The 16,369-nt window shown below is 44.4% G+C and overlaps 2 protein-coding genes and 1 pseudogene across 2 annotated transcripts; 1 reads left to right on the top strand and 2 right to left on the bottom strand.

Annotated features, from left to right (window-relative positions):
- Nucleotides 1-637: 637 nt before the first annotated feature.
- Nucleotides 638-3,991, top strand: LOC125529266 (calmodulin-3). Its single transcript, XM_048693671.2, has 2 exons — nt 638-892; nt 3,068-3,991. Exons 1-2 carry the CDS (start codon nt 817-819, stop codon nt 3,439-3,441), a joined length of 450 nt encoding a protein of 149 aa, XP_048549628.1. The 5' UTR covers nt 638-816; the 3' UTR covers nt 3,442-3,991.
- A 715-nt stretch (nt 3,992-4,706) lies between these two features.
- Nucleotides 4,707-14,970, bottom strand: LOC147979333 (uncharacterized). The gene is made up of 3 exons (XM_087515158.1): nt 13,854-14,970; nt 11,023-12,791; nt 4,707-5,078 (listed from the first exon to the last, which is right to left on the bottom strand). Exons 1-3 carry the CDS (start codon nt 14,968-14,970, stop codon nt 4,707-4,709), a joined length of 3,258 nt encoding a protein of 1,085 aa, XP_087371284.1.
- LOC125533296 (small nucleolar RNA Z247) lies at nt 14,373-14,511 on the bottom strand (annotated as a pseudogene).
- Nucleotides 14,971-16,369: the final 1,399 nt, after the last annotated feature.

Here is a 16,369-nt window from a genome sequence, read left to right as displayed (position 1 = left end):
TTGAAATTCTTTAAATACATTTACTATCTACTATTCTCTTCGTTCCTGAATTCTTTTTTAAAGATTTCAATATAACTACGTACAAAGTAAAATGAGTGAATATACACTGTAAAATACATCTACATACATTTGTATGTAGTCTATATTAAAATCTCTAGAAAGAAATATATTTAGAAACGGAGGGAGTAGATCGTGAAGCCCTCAGCTGCCCACAGGTCTGATGTGGTCAAAAAGGATGCCCTAGACTAGATGCTCACACGGCTGGACAAGGAGGCCCTCGCACCGTTATGTGCTCCCCTAAGCCGACAATGCTTGTAAGCCACACGCAAACCGAGGCTGCCATATGGTGTTGGACGGTCGGGCTTCACGACACAGCCGAGGCATATCCTAAGTATAATCTTAGGCAATAAATGATAGCGTTTTCATGTTGCCAAAATACACATTATTATTTTTTTCTTCAACCGCTGGTTTCATTGCCATGATAATGTGTCTCTTGTTACAACGCACGGGTATTTTTTCTAATAAGAAAAAAGATAGTAGCAAGTGCTGATCCGGCGCCAACAGCGCTGGCTCGTAGCGTGGTGGCACCGCAGCGACACATTGTTACGAGAGAATATTATGCCATCATTGCAACCCACGGGTAATCCTGCTTAGAAAAAAAAAGGAGTAAAAGAAAAAACGAGCCACTTGGGCAATTGAACGTGCCCAAGTTGACGACCGAACCAGGGGAAGTCTTCTCCTACCCACAAGAACGCTCATTCGCATCGCCACCTTCCTCCCTCCCCCCCTCGTCATCTCCGACCCGACTTGCGGCCAATGGCGGACCAGCTCACCGACGACCAGATCGCCGAATTCAAGGAGGCTTTCAGCCTCTTCGACAAGGATGGGGACGGTACTCCCTCTTCTCTCTCTCTCTCTCTGAAGAGATTATGCGTCTTCTTGATCTGTTTGCTTTGTCAGTATTGGTTAACGAGCGACCAGGAACTATCTGTTGGATCGTTCTCGGTTTTGAGGGATCGCGGATCTCGATTCCTGGTCTGCACGCCTTCCTTTTGAATCCCCATCTATTTTGATTTCTTGAGATCCGTTTGGAGTCTACGGACCTGCCGGCAATGCTTGACTGCTTGTCACTTTTGGATCTTAGAGAGTGGCGTAGCTTGATTGGGGGTAAACTATAACTGATCGCTTGATCCATCATCAGTTCGTGCCAACGGATAGAGGTCTGCCGAGTTTTGATTCGTCACCCATAGGCCGTGATTTCGTTGGATTTGTTGGTGGAATCATTGCGTTCATCTCACTATCATGTTTCTTCAATTGTATATTAAGGGCTCCAGTTTGTTGCAGCGCAAGGGAATAATCTCTCTAGAGCTTAAATGGCTAAATAATAGAAAATGCACTCTGTGGAGTCTAGATTCATTCGCGTTAGTTTGCTATGATTTAACTCTCGCAAAATTGTACGTCGTAGTTTGCATTGGATGATAGTGTTATCCAAAGAGCGCTTCTCTTTGCTTTGAGGTCACACAACATGCACTCATTAATTATAATCTGGTTGTTTCAGAGTTAGAGCCTTAGATGTATAACTGGGAGTGGTCCATAAGTTGTTGTTGGAGAGCTATCAACTAGATAGGGTAAATCAGGAAATTACAAGCGAAAGTTGTACAGATTCTGTCACTGAGAAGGTAAACTGTAAAGCAGTTGAGGATGTTCTGAATCTATTCGCTGCAAAACTGGCTGCTGCTGCAACATGCCTCTATTACGTGCATAGCTTTGTCATCACTGAACATTACCATCAGGAGGACTAATATCAATTGATAAATTGAATGAAGGACTCACTTTTGTTGCTTACCTATCATGATCTGCGGGAAGTGTTTTCCTTTTCGTTCTGCAGATACTCTCTGATAGCAAATTCAATAAGTGGAGAACTAATGAATTCAACCTAGGTAGGATTTGAAGTTAATTATTACCACTAAATAACTTTATACCTAATGTATGTGCTTTATCAAGTTTTTGAAGGTTGTTTTTTCTTTTACTATTTGTTAGTGGGGTTTATCCTGACAGTTGTTGAAAGTATTTTATTTGAAAGGTTCAGTTTCCTTGTTAGCAAACATATTATGCAGATAGTAAGTCATTGGTGCCATGCCAACATGGCCCAAAGACCAAACACACCAACACAGTATGTTACGCTGTTCATTATTGAGTTAATAGTTCCACAAGTATGTGTTTGCTGACAATCAAGTTGAGACTGAAAATAAAAGCATGGACATGATAGTTTGGCACCACGCATCAGATAACTAACTTATATCAAGTGGCAGCTCTGTGGAGGATAGCTGCCTGAATCAATCCAAGGGGCATGGTATGCTAGTTGCTCCTGATTTTAGGTCAACAGAAGACAAAACGGTGATTTACCTGACAATCGTTGGAATATCTTGAGTTGTTGTGGGTTCGCACATTGTTAGCTAGATGGAAATAAGACTAATGGTCTCCAAAATTGGACTTAATCATCATGCTCATAAGTACAGAATTATGACCAACATGAAAATAGTTTTAACTAGTAATCCAATGGTATCACTTTTGTGTGGCAAAACTATGCATTGTTGGAAAGATTCATGTAACAACATACAGTCTGAGCCTTGACACAGGCAAGAGCTTTATAAAAGAAAGGACGGCACTACTGCGCGACTGCTGCGGCGTAGCCCTGCTCAATGTGACGTCATCACATGCTCACTCATCATAATCATCCACTAATGGATGTCCGGATCAAGTGGTTTCGCGGCCGTTGTGCCCGAGGGTTATTAGATCCTGAACGTTAGCTCCATAATTTTTTCCGTGGAAGAAATAGATGGAGCCTCCACTTACTAATTTGATAGCCATCACGACTTGTATCTTTGGCTTAGCGAATACTAGTTTATGTCTAGTGAGTGTAAGCAAGGTTTATTTTTAGTATTATATCCTTTTGTTTTATTTGTTTATTATGCACCTGCACAAGAATTGATGATCTTAAACATTACACAGGATACCTGAGAGCTGAACACCTGGACTTGAATAACATAGATCGTCTCCTTTCCAGGTTGCATTACCACCAAGGAGCTGGGAACTGTCATGCGTTCCCTGGGGCAGAATCCCACTGAGGCAGAGCTTCAAGACATGATCAATGAGGTGGATGCTGACGGCAATGGAACAATTGATTTCCCTGAATTCCTCAACCTTATGGCCCGCAAGATGAAGGACACTGATTCTGAGGAAGAACTCAAGGAGGCATTCCGTGTGTTTGACAAGGATCAAAATGGTTTTATCTCTGCTGCTGAACTGCGCCATGTCATGACCAACCTTGGTGAGAAGTTGACTGATGAGGAGGTTGACGAGATGGTCCGTGAGGCTGATGTTGATGGTGATGGCCAGATCAACTATGATGAATTTGTTAAAGTCATGATGGCCAAGTAAGTTGCATTACCATCTGAGGGAAGCTTCAGTAATCAGGCCAAAATATTACCTATCCAGGTGCCATTTTGTGAGATGGCTATTGTATTAAACCGAAAACAATATAACACTGTGCTGTGTCATACTCCCTCCGTTCCAAAATATAGTGCGCCCGCGCTTCCCGAGGTCCAACTTTGACCATAAATTTAACCAACGAGACCAACTGCGGCGGGAGAAAAAATTATATAATTGAAAACTTCTTTCGAATACGAATTCACTGATATAATTTTTGTTTCCGCCGCAATCGGTCTTGGTAGTTAAATTTACGGTCAAAGTTGAAGCACGTGGATAGAGGAAGCACTACATTATGGAATGGAGGGAGTATGTTGTAGGCAATGATTGTTTGCCTTGAAGATTTTATAGATCCTGCTCTGGTCTTTCTGATTTTGTCTGTTCCCTTTTTTTATGTTTGGTTCGTTTCAACTTTTCAAGAGTGTAGCCACAATGTGTTAATGAATACTAAATGAATATTTCTGTTAATGGAAGTGCGGTATCTATCGTTCTTCAGCTTGAATGGCTAAGATTGTTTTCTTGCTTTGTCAATACTATAGAAAATTATTGTTTCCTGGCAATTCCCTATTTGGTGCCTGCCCAAACATCATGTGTTTTTGAGAGGCCAAAACATCAAGTTTTTCTTATCTCATGCAGTGCAACCCACACAATTCTCTCTGGTCTGGGGAACTATATTTCATGATTTCCATAGCATCTCCGTGCGTACAGCTTCATGATCTTTGCTTTGAGAACTGCTAACAGCACCATGACATGCCATAGTCATGAAATGATTGTTTGAACAAATGAACGACGAGGCAAGTGTCACCAAATAAATAATAATATACGAAAGACCGTAGGCCTATGTTTCTCTCCTTAGTTCTAGCCCCATTAGGGCAACTCCAGCGCCAAACGTATGTGGACATATCTGCACTTGTCTGCGGACAGCGGTAGGGGAGCCGGCCATCCAACCCGGTGCATCAAATGTCCGCCCAGGTTTCGGCCTCCTCCATTTAAGAAGCATATGTAGATCAATAGAAATTTAGCAAATATAAATGCAAACATATGCAATCACAACCAAAAACTGTCGGATGTTCATAAGTTTTTTATATGCAGCCGATCCTAAAAGTTGCCGGTTTGTGCAATAAACTTTATTTTTTGCCTCCCAGTCTGGCTGTCCATGTCAAATTCTTCACTGTGCGTCCGAATCCTCAGGATTGGCTGCCAAGCACTTCAACATCCTAGCATGGTAAGCTTGTACGATCTTCGCTGCATCGGGATCCAACTCCAGCATTTTTATGGTCAACATCTTGGTGTCCTCCGAACCGGTCAAGCTCAACCTTCTTCTGTTGGAGCTTGATCTTCTTTTCTTGCGCCACCCTAGACTTGTCAAACCTCTCAGCCTTCTTCTCATGCACGCCATTGCTCTTGGCGCATGCCTCCTCCTTTGCCATGATGTCCTCGTACCTCTCCATCATCTTGGCGGCTGCCCCTTCTTGCTTATCCTTCTCCTCCTCCCACTTCCTCCCTTGGTTCCTAGTCATCCTTATGGCCGGAGCAAGGTCTCCTTTTGTTGGATCACCATCTTCATCTACATTGGCTATGGAGGCGGTCTTGGTGCACATTCAATTTCAACCAACACTGCATGAAGATGAAGTGCTTCTTCTCCGTCTTGAAGAGCAATTAGCAGGTGGAAGGTGTGGCAGCACGCCGCACCTGTGGTTGAGCCCGTGCGTACGTATGTGTTGTTTTTTATTTTAAAAAATGAAAGAAGGGATGTCAGTAGGTTTGAGGCCGAGCTAGTTGCGAAGAGGCCCTTTTACGTTGTTGCTTATTGTCAAGTCCTTCAGCAATAGCTCTTACATCGTTGTTTATTGCCAGTCTTTCAACAATAGTTCTTCCATCACTAATGCCTTGTTAGTAATGGAAAGGGTAATAGTTAGAGACGCTTATGTAACTGCCGTTAACAGTAGCTTTTCAATGTGTGCAAACTCAATTAAAAAGGATGCAATTGATATGCTCATCATCTTAAAATATTCAGGGAACTAAATGGATATTCTACCATGAGCCGCACACTTACAATAGACCGGTACAAAGGGTATGGATAGCTTTGAAGACATGGAACTTTTTTCAAGAATCAAACCATAGCAATGGCAGGGTTATCATGGCGAATAAAAAAATAGAAGCATATGTGAATATTCAAGATCACTCTTTATCTAAAATGTAAAACCAATTGATAGTGCATTGCCAATATAATGAAACAAAATCTATGTTCTAATTGGTAATTAGATATAGCTTTTAAATGCCAACTATAACGCTTCTAATTCTCTACCCGACTTTCAGATGATAGTTGAACCCTAAAAATAAAGCTTTATAAAATATTTATTTCACATACACAAGTGAAACTGAAATGACTAAGTGAACTAAATTTAGTAGCCTGAACAGATGTAAAAGAGATGGAGCCTACTTATTTTTTACCTTACCTACTTCTGGCCAATCTTCCTCCCGTGCAGCAAGTTAAGTTGTCATGCACTTTAACTTTGACCAAGCAAAAGTAAGATGTCGATGAAGCACAAATGAAAAGGGCAGAAACTCACAATAAATTATCTCCCATTGAATTATATCCTTGATAGGAAAAAAGCAGAAATACAAACATGTAAATGTGCTCCTGCTTTGTTGTATATCCTTGCCTTTTCTCATTCTGTTATGTATTGTCACTACAAATAATATAGAAGCAATTTCGACCTGTTCGTTGATCTGTTCCGGACCATGATTCATCTATCTATAGTTGTAGTTCCTAATGAGAACAACAATAAGCATTGCACATCTTTTTACCATGCATTTCGTAGATGGTTTGATGATCTAATGCCAACATCCTGGTTGAGCTTGTTCGATGCAAATGAATATAACCAGGTGACCATCTCATCCTATATTGATACTACCGGAACAAAATTGCCATTCATAATATCTCAAAATCAAATGAAAATGTTAACGTTCAAGATCAGGTACTTTGTAGTTTTTTTACTGGTACAATTTTGACAGAGCTACATTGTTGTTTTCTAATGTTGATGTCATACTCTACCAAGAAGCCTAGGGTTTGCCTAGTCTACCTAAAGGGTTCCAAGAAGCGTTACCTCAAATTCCCGTGAAAGCCACTGATAAACTACTAAACTACCGAATGAATAATCCTCTCACGATCTTTAACAATTTGTGTGCTAACACCTTCAGCATGCAAGCGATTATTCCACCACTACAGTCACCTTGCAAAATATGACCAAGAGAATATTCATTCCATTGAAATCCACATATTGGAACCATGTAGTCATTTTGAAGAAGTATAAAGTTTTAAGATCTATAGGCTGGAGCCATGTCCATTCTCTAAACAAAGAAATTGTTTCACTAAATACGTATAAGAAGGTTTCAGTGACAGTCATGTCGACCTGCCGTTTGAAAAATAATGTAAATGTATGGCTTCAAACTTTATGGAAAGAAAATTCAAGAAAATTACTTGCAGAATTGAACAAAGAAAATACCCATGTTCCATTTAGCATAATAAATTACTTTATCCTTCTAGGTAACTTATCCTTGCAATCTAATTATAGGAGAGCACATAAACAATCAACTTATAATTTCAATGGAGGAGATAAACATACAATCTTTTGTACAGATTCATATCTTATAATTCACTGTCGCATGAATTAAACGTGAGCTGATAAAGAATCAAGACAAGTTGTACAAAGATGTATCAAAAGCCACAATACTATCATGTAGTAAAGGAGATATAATATCTAAGCACTTACACCATACTTGAGCCTGTGTACCAATTATAGCTTCATATTTTCTCTTGATAAATGTGTAAAATGAGTATGTATCTTAGGTGTTTAATCTTTGAATCATCACCGAGCCTTGCCCAAAATTTTAGCTCCAGTTTTTATATCTAGTTGGAAGTAAGGGTATCTACTTTGTAATGAAGTGAATGAAGTCGGCAGCAGCACACACACACTTTCAAAATTTTGATTCACTTGCTTGAGATTTGCACTCCTATGGTCAAACTAGCAAAATGAAAGATACACCAATTTAACAAATATCAACAACTTTATGTCTTGCTATCAAATTAATGTATGTAGATTTAAGACAATCGATTTTATGATACAAATCATTATTGACTAATTGTCAAAAATTTCACAATCTAAAAACACCCACTATTATTCTGTAAAACCTACAATTGTGAATGTTTGCACTGAGAAAAAGAAGGCACATGTTCTCCCATTTTTGTGAACTTTCGAAGATTCTAACATATTGTGAATGTGCACAAGTAAACTATATGTAACTTCCTGGTAGTAGATAGAATAATTCTATACACTATTATATGCTACCTATTTAATTTCACACATATGCAACTCAATATTGATATGACATATTACTTGCAAATTCTTGAAACAATGAAGATAATTTTTTCATTGTATACAACAGATTCTAACATTCAGAGAACACAAGTTGGTATTTTAGAAATGATTTGTTTTTTGCTTTTGCTTAGGACTACGATGTTTGGCATCCCTTAGTTCAAATTACCAAATGATAGTTTCATTTTCATCTATGATAATATCTTAGTTCACATTACCATCATAATCTCCGAACCTAACTGTCGGGGATATACTCCGCGGAATGACCCGACCGAAAGCATGACCCGGCCGGACTTGGCGACTCACTGGTGACCCGCCCTGACTTGGCGACTCACGAAGTGACCTGCCCGGATCTCTTCACTCACTAAATGACCCGGCTGGGCCTAGTGACTCATTGATAACTCGGAAGGTGGGTCAAGAGGAACAACCAGACCCGATGGCCCGACAGACGGTTCATGGAAGACCGGCCTATGTTATGGTGGGCCGGCTTAAGAGAAAAGCATAAGGAATATTCCCTTACAAAGAAATCAAGACTAGGACTCCACTTGTAATAGAGTAATCCTAATCCTAATAGGACTAGTCATGTAAGCCGCCCCTTCAACATATATAAGGAGGGCAGGGCACCCCAAGAGAGAGAAGTTCCACAAGTTTGATAAGTTAGGGTTAGACAAACAAGTCTAGAGCTCTCGAGTTAGAGCACCCGTGTAATTGTGATCATCATCATCAATATCAATGAAGCAGGATGTAGACTTTTACCTCCACAGTGAGGGGCCGAACCTGGGTAAAACATCGCGTCTCTCATCCCGCTCAACCCCTCTCAAGTTACCACATAGATGCGTTGGCCTCGCGACTAAAGTGACATCTGCCGTGACAATTCCACGACAGTTGGTGCCCACCGTGGGGCTAGCGCATGGTGGTGTTCAGTTCTTGGAGGGCACTTTTTCCATGGACCGAGGAGTTCACAATTTTCCGGATGAAGAAGAGCCGGTTTGGAAAGATCTTCATCAGCTTCAAGTTCATCAGTCCGGAATTATCATCCGTGAAATTTTAAGGTTTAAAAGCAATTAGGGTTTGCAATTTGTTCGCTCACGCAAGTCGTCGGCAGGGTCCGATTGCTACTATGTCAACATCAGCTATCAAAATCAAAGTCCCGAAACTTATTGGTCAGGCTGTTTATTACTGCTTCCACGTTGACAAGGTCAAAACTAAGGAGACCACGTAAAGAAGGGAAAGGAAGGGCACGTCTCCGACTATGGTTCTGAAACCCACGAGCAGTCTCAAAGGAATTAAAAAAAAAGTGGGTAAAACCAACGACAACCCGGAGGAGATATGGTCATGGGCATCAACATAAAGTCAACAGCGTGGGACACGTGGTTAGCAAAATCAAAATTCAGTTAAAAAAAAACATAAAGTCAACAGCCCCGGACTCCTCTATCACCACGGCACGCCTCGCCTCCTGTCTGAGTCGTCGTTGGGCCTCACCTCCCGTCTGAGTGGCCGCCCTTCTGAGCGACCTGTGCTCCTGAGCTGCTGCCCTCGACTTCGCTCGAATGTTCCATTGACTAGCCTCTACCACCACGAGTTGCAGGTCGCCTCCTCCGAGCTGCCGTCGCGAGCCGCCGGCACCTGGCTGACCCGCCGGAGCCCCGTCGAGCCACTTGGCCGCTTCTGTAGGCCGCCCTCACCTCTCGTCTCTAAGTCGCTAAAATCTCCTTGAGCCGCCTCTGCTTCATCGGCTCTCCCCAACGACCTCGCCTTGTGGCCGCGTCAAGTTGCCGGCGCCCAATACCGCCACTGTCTAGCCCGAGGCCGTGTCATGAGATGCCCAACCGTGCTTTGTTTCGCGTCAGGCCCCTTCACCCAGAACCGCGCTCCGAGTTGCATCCTGCGCGTCAAGTGACCTGCCTCTGCAGTCTTCTGAGCCGGCCAGATGCCACCTTGCATCCGTCGAAGTTGACTCGCCTCCACCTTGGGCCGCCATGCCTCGCCGCACTTCACCCCGCGTCCACCGTTGAGCTGCCCGCGGGCTGCGACTCGGTTTCGTCGCCCTGCATCTGCCTGTGCTAAGCCGCCACAAGGACTCCTCCTTCAAATCGTTCACCGATCCACCTCAACCACAGCAGGGCCAAACCGCCCGCCGCTGCTCCGGCCGGGAGCTCCGCGGGCTTTGCGCCGCCTCAGATCAGCTCGCCGCCGACCTGTCTGCGCTGGCTGTGACCCGCGCCCCCGTCACCTATGCTGTTGCCTCTGACGCAACTCACCTCCCCTTACCAGCACCATTTCAAGCCGCCCGCCCCTGGTGTGTGTCCGTGGCCCCGAACCATCGTCTCCGGGCTGCGGTCATTGCACGCCGTTTGACCCGTTTCCTGTAATAAATCAAGGATCGATTGGTTGAGGCGTGATGATCTCCTGGGATCACCTGCCTTATATTTATATCATAATAGATCGATCAGAAATCGTTACAGAGTAGGACACGGCTGGGACAATTGACGTATAAGTCAATTGCCTGTATACAACTAGAACTTCATGTCCGATACATATACTTATTCTAACACACCCCCTCAATTATAACTTGTCTAAGTTAAGATTGCGTTTGAACAATTCTAATTGTCTAGTAGCAAGTGCTTTCGTGAAACCATCCGCTACCTGATCACCAGAGGGAATGAATCTAATCTCAAGAAGCTTCTCTGCAACTCTCTCTCTCTGACAAAGTGATAATCAACTTCAATGTGTTTGGTCCGAGCATGAAATATTGGGTTAACCGAGAGATACGTTGCTCCAAGATTGTCACACCATAGACATGCTGTTCTAGGTTGATTGACTCCGAGCTCCTTGAGAAGTGTTTGGATCCAAATGATCTCAGCTGTTGCATTAGCTAGGGATTTGTACTCTGTTTCAGTGCTTGACCTTGATACTGTTGTCTGCCTTCGAGCACTTCAAGAAACAAGATTGTCGCCAAATATACAGCAAAACCACCTGTGGATCTACGATCATCGGGACTACCCGCCCAATCAGCATCTGAGAATGCACTCACAAGGGTAGACTTTGATTTTGTAATTTTTAGTCCTACTCCAAGTGTACCCTTGATGTATCGCAAAATTCGCTTAACTGCAGTCCAGTGTATGCTAGTGGGCGAATGAAGAAACTGACAAACCTTGTTCACGGCAAAAGCAATATCCGGTCTTGTCAATGTCAAGTATTGCAATGCTCCTACTATGCTCCTGTATCTGGTTCCATCCTCATCACTCAGCCGATCACCATCCTCAATTGACAGTTTTTCTGAAACTGAAAGTGGTGTATCCGATGGCTTGCAATGTTGCATCGCAACTCGTTTGAGAAGATCATTAGCATATTTCTCCTGTGTCAGCAATATTCCATCATTTTTCCTCTTCACCTCAATACCAAGAAAATAGTGAAGATTTCCCAAATCCTTGAGAGCAAAATCACATTGTAGATCTTTGAGCAATGCGTCAACCGCAGAATCAGATGAGCTCACCACTATGATGTCATCCACATAGACGAGAAGATACATTGTAATTCCACCTCGCTTAAAGAAGAACAACGACATGTCCGCCCGTGAAGAGGAAAATCCCAGATCTAGTAGCTTCGAGCTGAGTTTAGAAAACCATGCACGAGGAGCTTGTTTCAGCCCATATAAAGCTTTATCCAATTTACATACATACTGCCTCTTGGTTGGATCTTCATACCCTGGAGGCTGCCTCATATACACATTCTCTTCTAGAACACCGTGAAGGAACGCGTTCTTCACATCTAGCTGGCGAAGACTCCAATTGTTGGACACAGCTATGGCAAGAATTAACCGAATTGTTGCTGCTTTCACAACTGGACTAAATGTGTCTTCATAATCAATTCCATATATCTGCTTGAATCCCTTTGCAACAAGCCGTGCTTTGTACCTGTCAATCTCTCCATCAGATTTCTGTTTAATTTTATAGACCCACTTGCAATCTATAATATTTGTACCCTTCTTAGCAGGCACAAGATGCCATGTATTATTTTTCATCAATGCCGAATATTCCTCGTCCATGGCTTCTTTCCAATTTTTGTCCGCAAGAGCTTCGTCGAGATTATCTGGTTCACCTGTCGTGCACACGTTGCACCAGCGAACTCGTCCATCTGTGATAACCTTTGGTCTGAAAATATTATTACGCGAACGCGTCACGACACGATCTGCAATTGACGGCTGCTGTATTGACTGAGTTTCTTGAACGGGAGAAGCCATAGAAGATTCAGTGCCATCTTCACCTGAGAAAGACTCATTGGTGTGCAGTCCCGAGGAGTGAACAGTAGAGGGTGTACGTACAGGATGTGCACCCATTTTGACAGTACCAGGAGATCTGGACGCGGGTGAGTCTGGTACAACACCAGTCACGCGATGCCCACGCGTGGGCGTGCTTGGTTCGGCGCAAAAAGAAGGGGCCCTGCGTGTTTCACCCGGCAGGGAGGTCCCACACGCATCATGCGACGGCTGGTGACTGGACGTGGGCGACCCTGATGGATAGGATCCCGATGCTGCAGGTCCCGTAGACGCACGCAATCCACTGCAGTCTGCCTCGCTCTCCGTGCCATCCTCTATACACATAAAATCATTGCCACCGGAGCTATTATGCACCAAATTCTGCTGCAGTTTTTCCTGTTCCTGAGTACTGTCAACACAAGCATCAGGTTCATTAGTAGGATTAGTTACATAATCATGCAAATCATCATCCCCTTGATCATTACTCGTAGGATTCTGAAGGTTGGGGGGCAAAAGGAGGATCTCGGCTCTAAGACGGGCTCCGGCATTGGGATGAAGTTGGGCAAAAGGGAAAACAGATTCATCAAAAACAACATCACGGGAGATATATATACGACCAGATGAAATATCAAGACACTTGTATCCCTTGTGTTTGTTACTATAGCCTAGGAAAGCACACCGAATGGAGCGAAAAGCTAATTTTCGAGTATTATATGGTCTAAGATTTGGCCAACATGCACAACCAAAAACGCGAAGCGAAGAATAATCAGGTTTTTCATCAAAGAGACGTTCAAGTGGAGAAAGCATATTGATGACTCGACTAGGAACACGATTAATAAGATATACAGCGGAAAGAAACGCTTCATCCCAGAACTTAAGAGGCATAGAGGCATGAGCAAGCAATGCAAGTCCAACCTCAACAATATGGCGATGCTTTCTCTCGGCGGATCCGTTTTGTTGATGTGCATGAGGACATGAAACATGATGAGTAATGCCAATACGCTGAAAAAAGGAGTTGAGTTTGTGATACTCTCCACCCCAGTCAGTTTGCATAGCTATGAGTTTTGTGTTAAATAGGCGCTCAACTAAATGTTGAAAATCATGAAAACATTGAAACACATCAGATTTGTTTTGTAAGAGGTATATCCAAGTAAATTTACTATAATCATCAATGAAGCTTATATAATATTTATTTCGACCAACAGACTCGGGTGCTTGACCCCAAACATCAGAGAAGACTAGCTCTAAAGGAGCACTAGATATACTCGAAGACCTAGGATACGGAAGCTGATGACTTTTAGCCTTTTGGCAAGAATCACACACGGACTCACTAGTGGACTCAACGGAACATGGTAAATTATACTTTCTAAGGACTTGTTTGACTATTGGAGAGGCCGGATGACCAAGACGATCGTGCCACCTTGTTAGTGATGGCCTTGAAGCACCAAAAACTTGAATACCGGAGGAAGGAGACGAGCATGGTGATTTCAACGGATAAAGGCCACGCTCACATGGGCCGTGCAGAAGAATTTCCTTCGTTGTTGGATCCTTAACGAAAAAAGCATGAGGGTGAACTTCCACAATAGTATTGTTATCAAAAGCAAAACGACTAGCAGAAACTAGACTTTTGGTGGCTTGGGGAACATGAAGTATGTCATTAAGATGAAAATTTCGAGTATGATCAAAAGAATTAATGATTGCATGACCGATGTGACTAATAGCCATACCTGCACCATTAGCTGCATGAACCTGTTCAGGACCGTTGTAGCGAGCATGTGTTGTCAGTTTGTCGAGCTCCCCTGTAATATGATCAGTTGCTCCAGTATCAAAGTACCAATTGGAATCAACTCCATATGAAGTAGTGGCTGCTCCACCATATCTCTCTTCGGTGACATAATTTGGGTCAAACCGATACCAGCACTTATGAGCTGGATGCCCAATCTTACCACAAATCTGGCAAGTAGGCCTCTCACCGCGAGGAAGATTCGTTCCACTTCCTGGTCCTGGTCGTCCTCCGCGGCGATTATTGTTGGAGTAACTGTTGTTCCCATGGTTATAGTTGTTCCCCTGGCTGTAATTATTGCCGTAGTTGTTGTAGCCTCCACGATTGTTGTTGCCGTAGCCACCGCGGTTGCCACCACTACTGTTTTTGCCTCCACGATTTCCTTTGCCATGTCCTTCTCGTGCAGCAAGATTCACTGACGAGTTATATTGTTGCAACCCAGAATTTTGTGACTCCAAGCGTGCTTCAAACGCAAGAAACTGAGCATAAATTTCGCTCAAGGAATAGGCATCGGTTCTGGCACCAATGGATGAGACAAACGGATTATATTCTGCATCCAATCCAGCAAGGATCTGAGAGATGAGATCATCGTCTTCTATCTTCTTCCCTGCTGCTGTGAGTTCGTCCGCAATGCCCCGCATCTTCGTGAAGTATGCGGTGGCGGTCATCTCGTTCTTCCGAGTGCCGGCGAACAGGGTCCGAAGTTGAATAACTCGTGACCGAGAGACGGAGGAGTACATCTCCTCAAGAGCTGTCCAGACCTGCGCGGACGTCTTCATGGAGACGACTTGAGTTAGAACTTCACGCGAAAGAGAGGTCAGCAGCGATCCAAGAACTTGCTGATCTTGGGCTATCCAGCGAGCGTACTCGGGATTTGGCACCGTCTCGGTGCCTGATTTGTCGGCCTTCTGAACATCAAGGGTCTTGGCCGGAGCTTGAATTGAGCCATCCAGATATCCATCAAGCTGTGCGCCTCGGATCGGAGGTAGGACCGTCGCCTTCCACAGGAGGAAGTTGTCACGGCCAAGCTTCTCGCGGGAGGTGTCGCCAAGCGTCGCCATGGGCTGGCTGATCGAGGAAGAAGCTCCTGGGGAACCGCCGAAGGGAACGAGAGACATCTAGATGCGATATAGAAGAGAAGGCTCTGTTACCATGTAATAAATCAAGGATCGATTGGTTGAGGCGTGATGATCTCCTGGGATCACCTGCCTTATATTTATATCACAATAGATCGATCAGAGATCGTTACAGAGTAGGACACGGCTGGGACAATTGACGTACAAGTCAATTGCCTGTACACAACTAGAACTCCATGTCCGATACATATACTTATTCTATCTGAAGCTTTTAACCGTGAGCCGTCGCCTCGCCTCATCTCTCCGGAGCACCTCTACAGCTGCACCTTCGTTGCCGCGTTGAGCCGGTGTTTCCATTGCACGCCGCCTGTTCTGAGCCGCCTCCCCTGCAGTGCTTCGAGCCGCCGCACCTGCCACGGCCTCAACTACCGCCGTGAGCCGCCGCTTCTGCAACCTCCCCATGTCAGCATCACCAAACTGCGTCGTGCCTTAAGCTGCCATCCGGGTCTCGCGTGTCGTTTCCGCCTCGCCTCTCGGAGCTGTTGCCGTCGAGCGCCGCGCTTTGCCTTGAGACGCCACCGCCTCACGCGATGAGGAGAGCCGCTGCTGCCTCCGCGAACGCCGACACCCACGCCTCAAGCCACCGCCTTTATTGCCGCGGCATATCAGACACACCACGTCGCCGGCTCGCTTCACTTCCTCCGCGACCCCATCACATTGCTGACCCGCCGCTGCCATGAACCGTTGCGCCGGCTCATCTCCGCAGCAGGCAGACCATCTGATGCCAACCATCGCCTCGCGCACATGCCTGACGAAGACGCCAAGTCGCTGCACCGCCTCGTCAAGCCGGCCGCGCGTGAGTCCTCGCGCCTGTTCTGCGCCGAGCCGCCGCCGTGATCACCGTCTCCCACGGCCTCTTGGTGCTCTGAACCGCTGCACCTCAGTACAGAAGCTACATCCTGGAGTTGTTGTGAGGATTCACGTGAAAAGGAAGTGCATGCATGCATAATCATTTTGAAGACCACGCTGCCAATTCAACAGAGCACGAGTCTCGGCGATTTGTGTTGACAGTCTAAAAAGTATTGCCGAGCACTACCACAGCTCTGTGCAAGAATTCTATGTACAGATCTTCAGTCATTTCAAAACATCAGGTGACATCCATCCAGTTTACTTTTTATCAGTATCTGTTAATTTTATTGTAAAAACAACCACTTTACCCTATAATGTTGTTATACACAGGTACATTATTCATTACACAAGTGTTGATATACCGCGGATATGAAGCATGCGCCAACATCATTTTTATTGGTGTTCGTTTATGTCGCGCAACTTCGCGGCACACGTGTAAGCCGCTGCCTCGGCGGTTCGGTCTATATTAATGCAC

This window comes from Triticum urartu, chromosome 3A, assembly GCF_056163025.1.
Source record: "Triticum urartu cultivar PI428250 chromosome 3A, HENAU_Tu73, whole genome shotgun sequence".
NCBI classification, from domain to species: Eukaryota; Viridiplantae; Streptophyta; class Magnoliopsida; order Poales; family Poaceae; genus Triticum; species Triticum urartu.
This window is presented reverse-complemented; position numbering and strand designations above follow the sequence as displayed.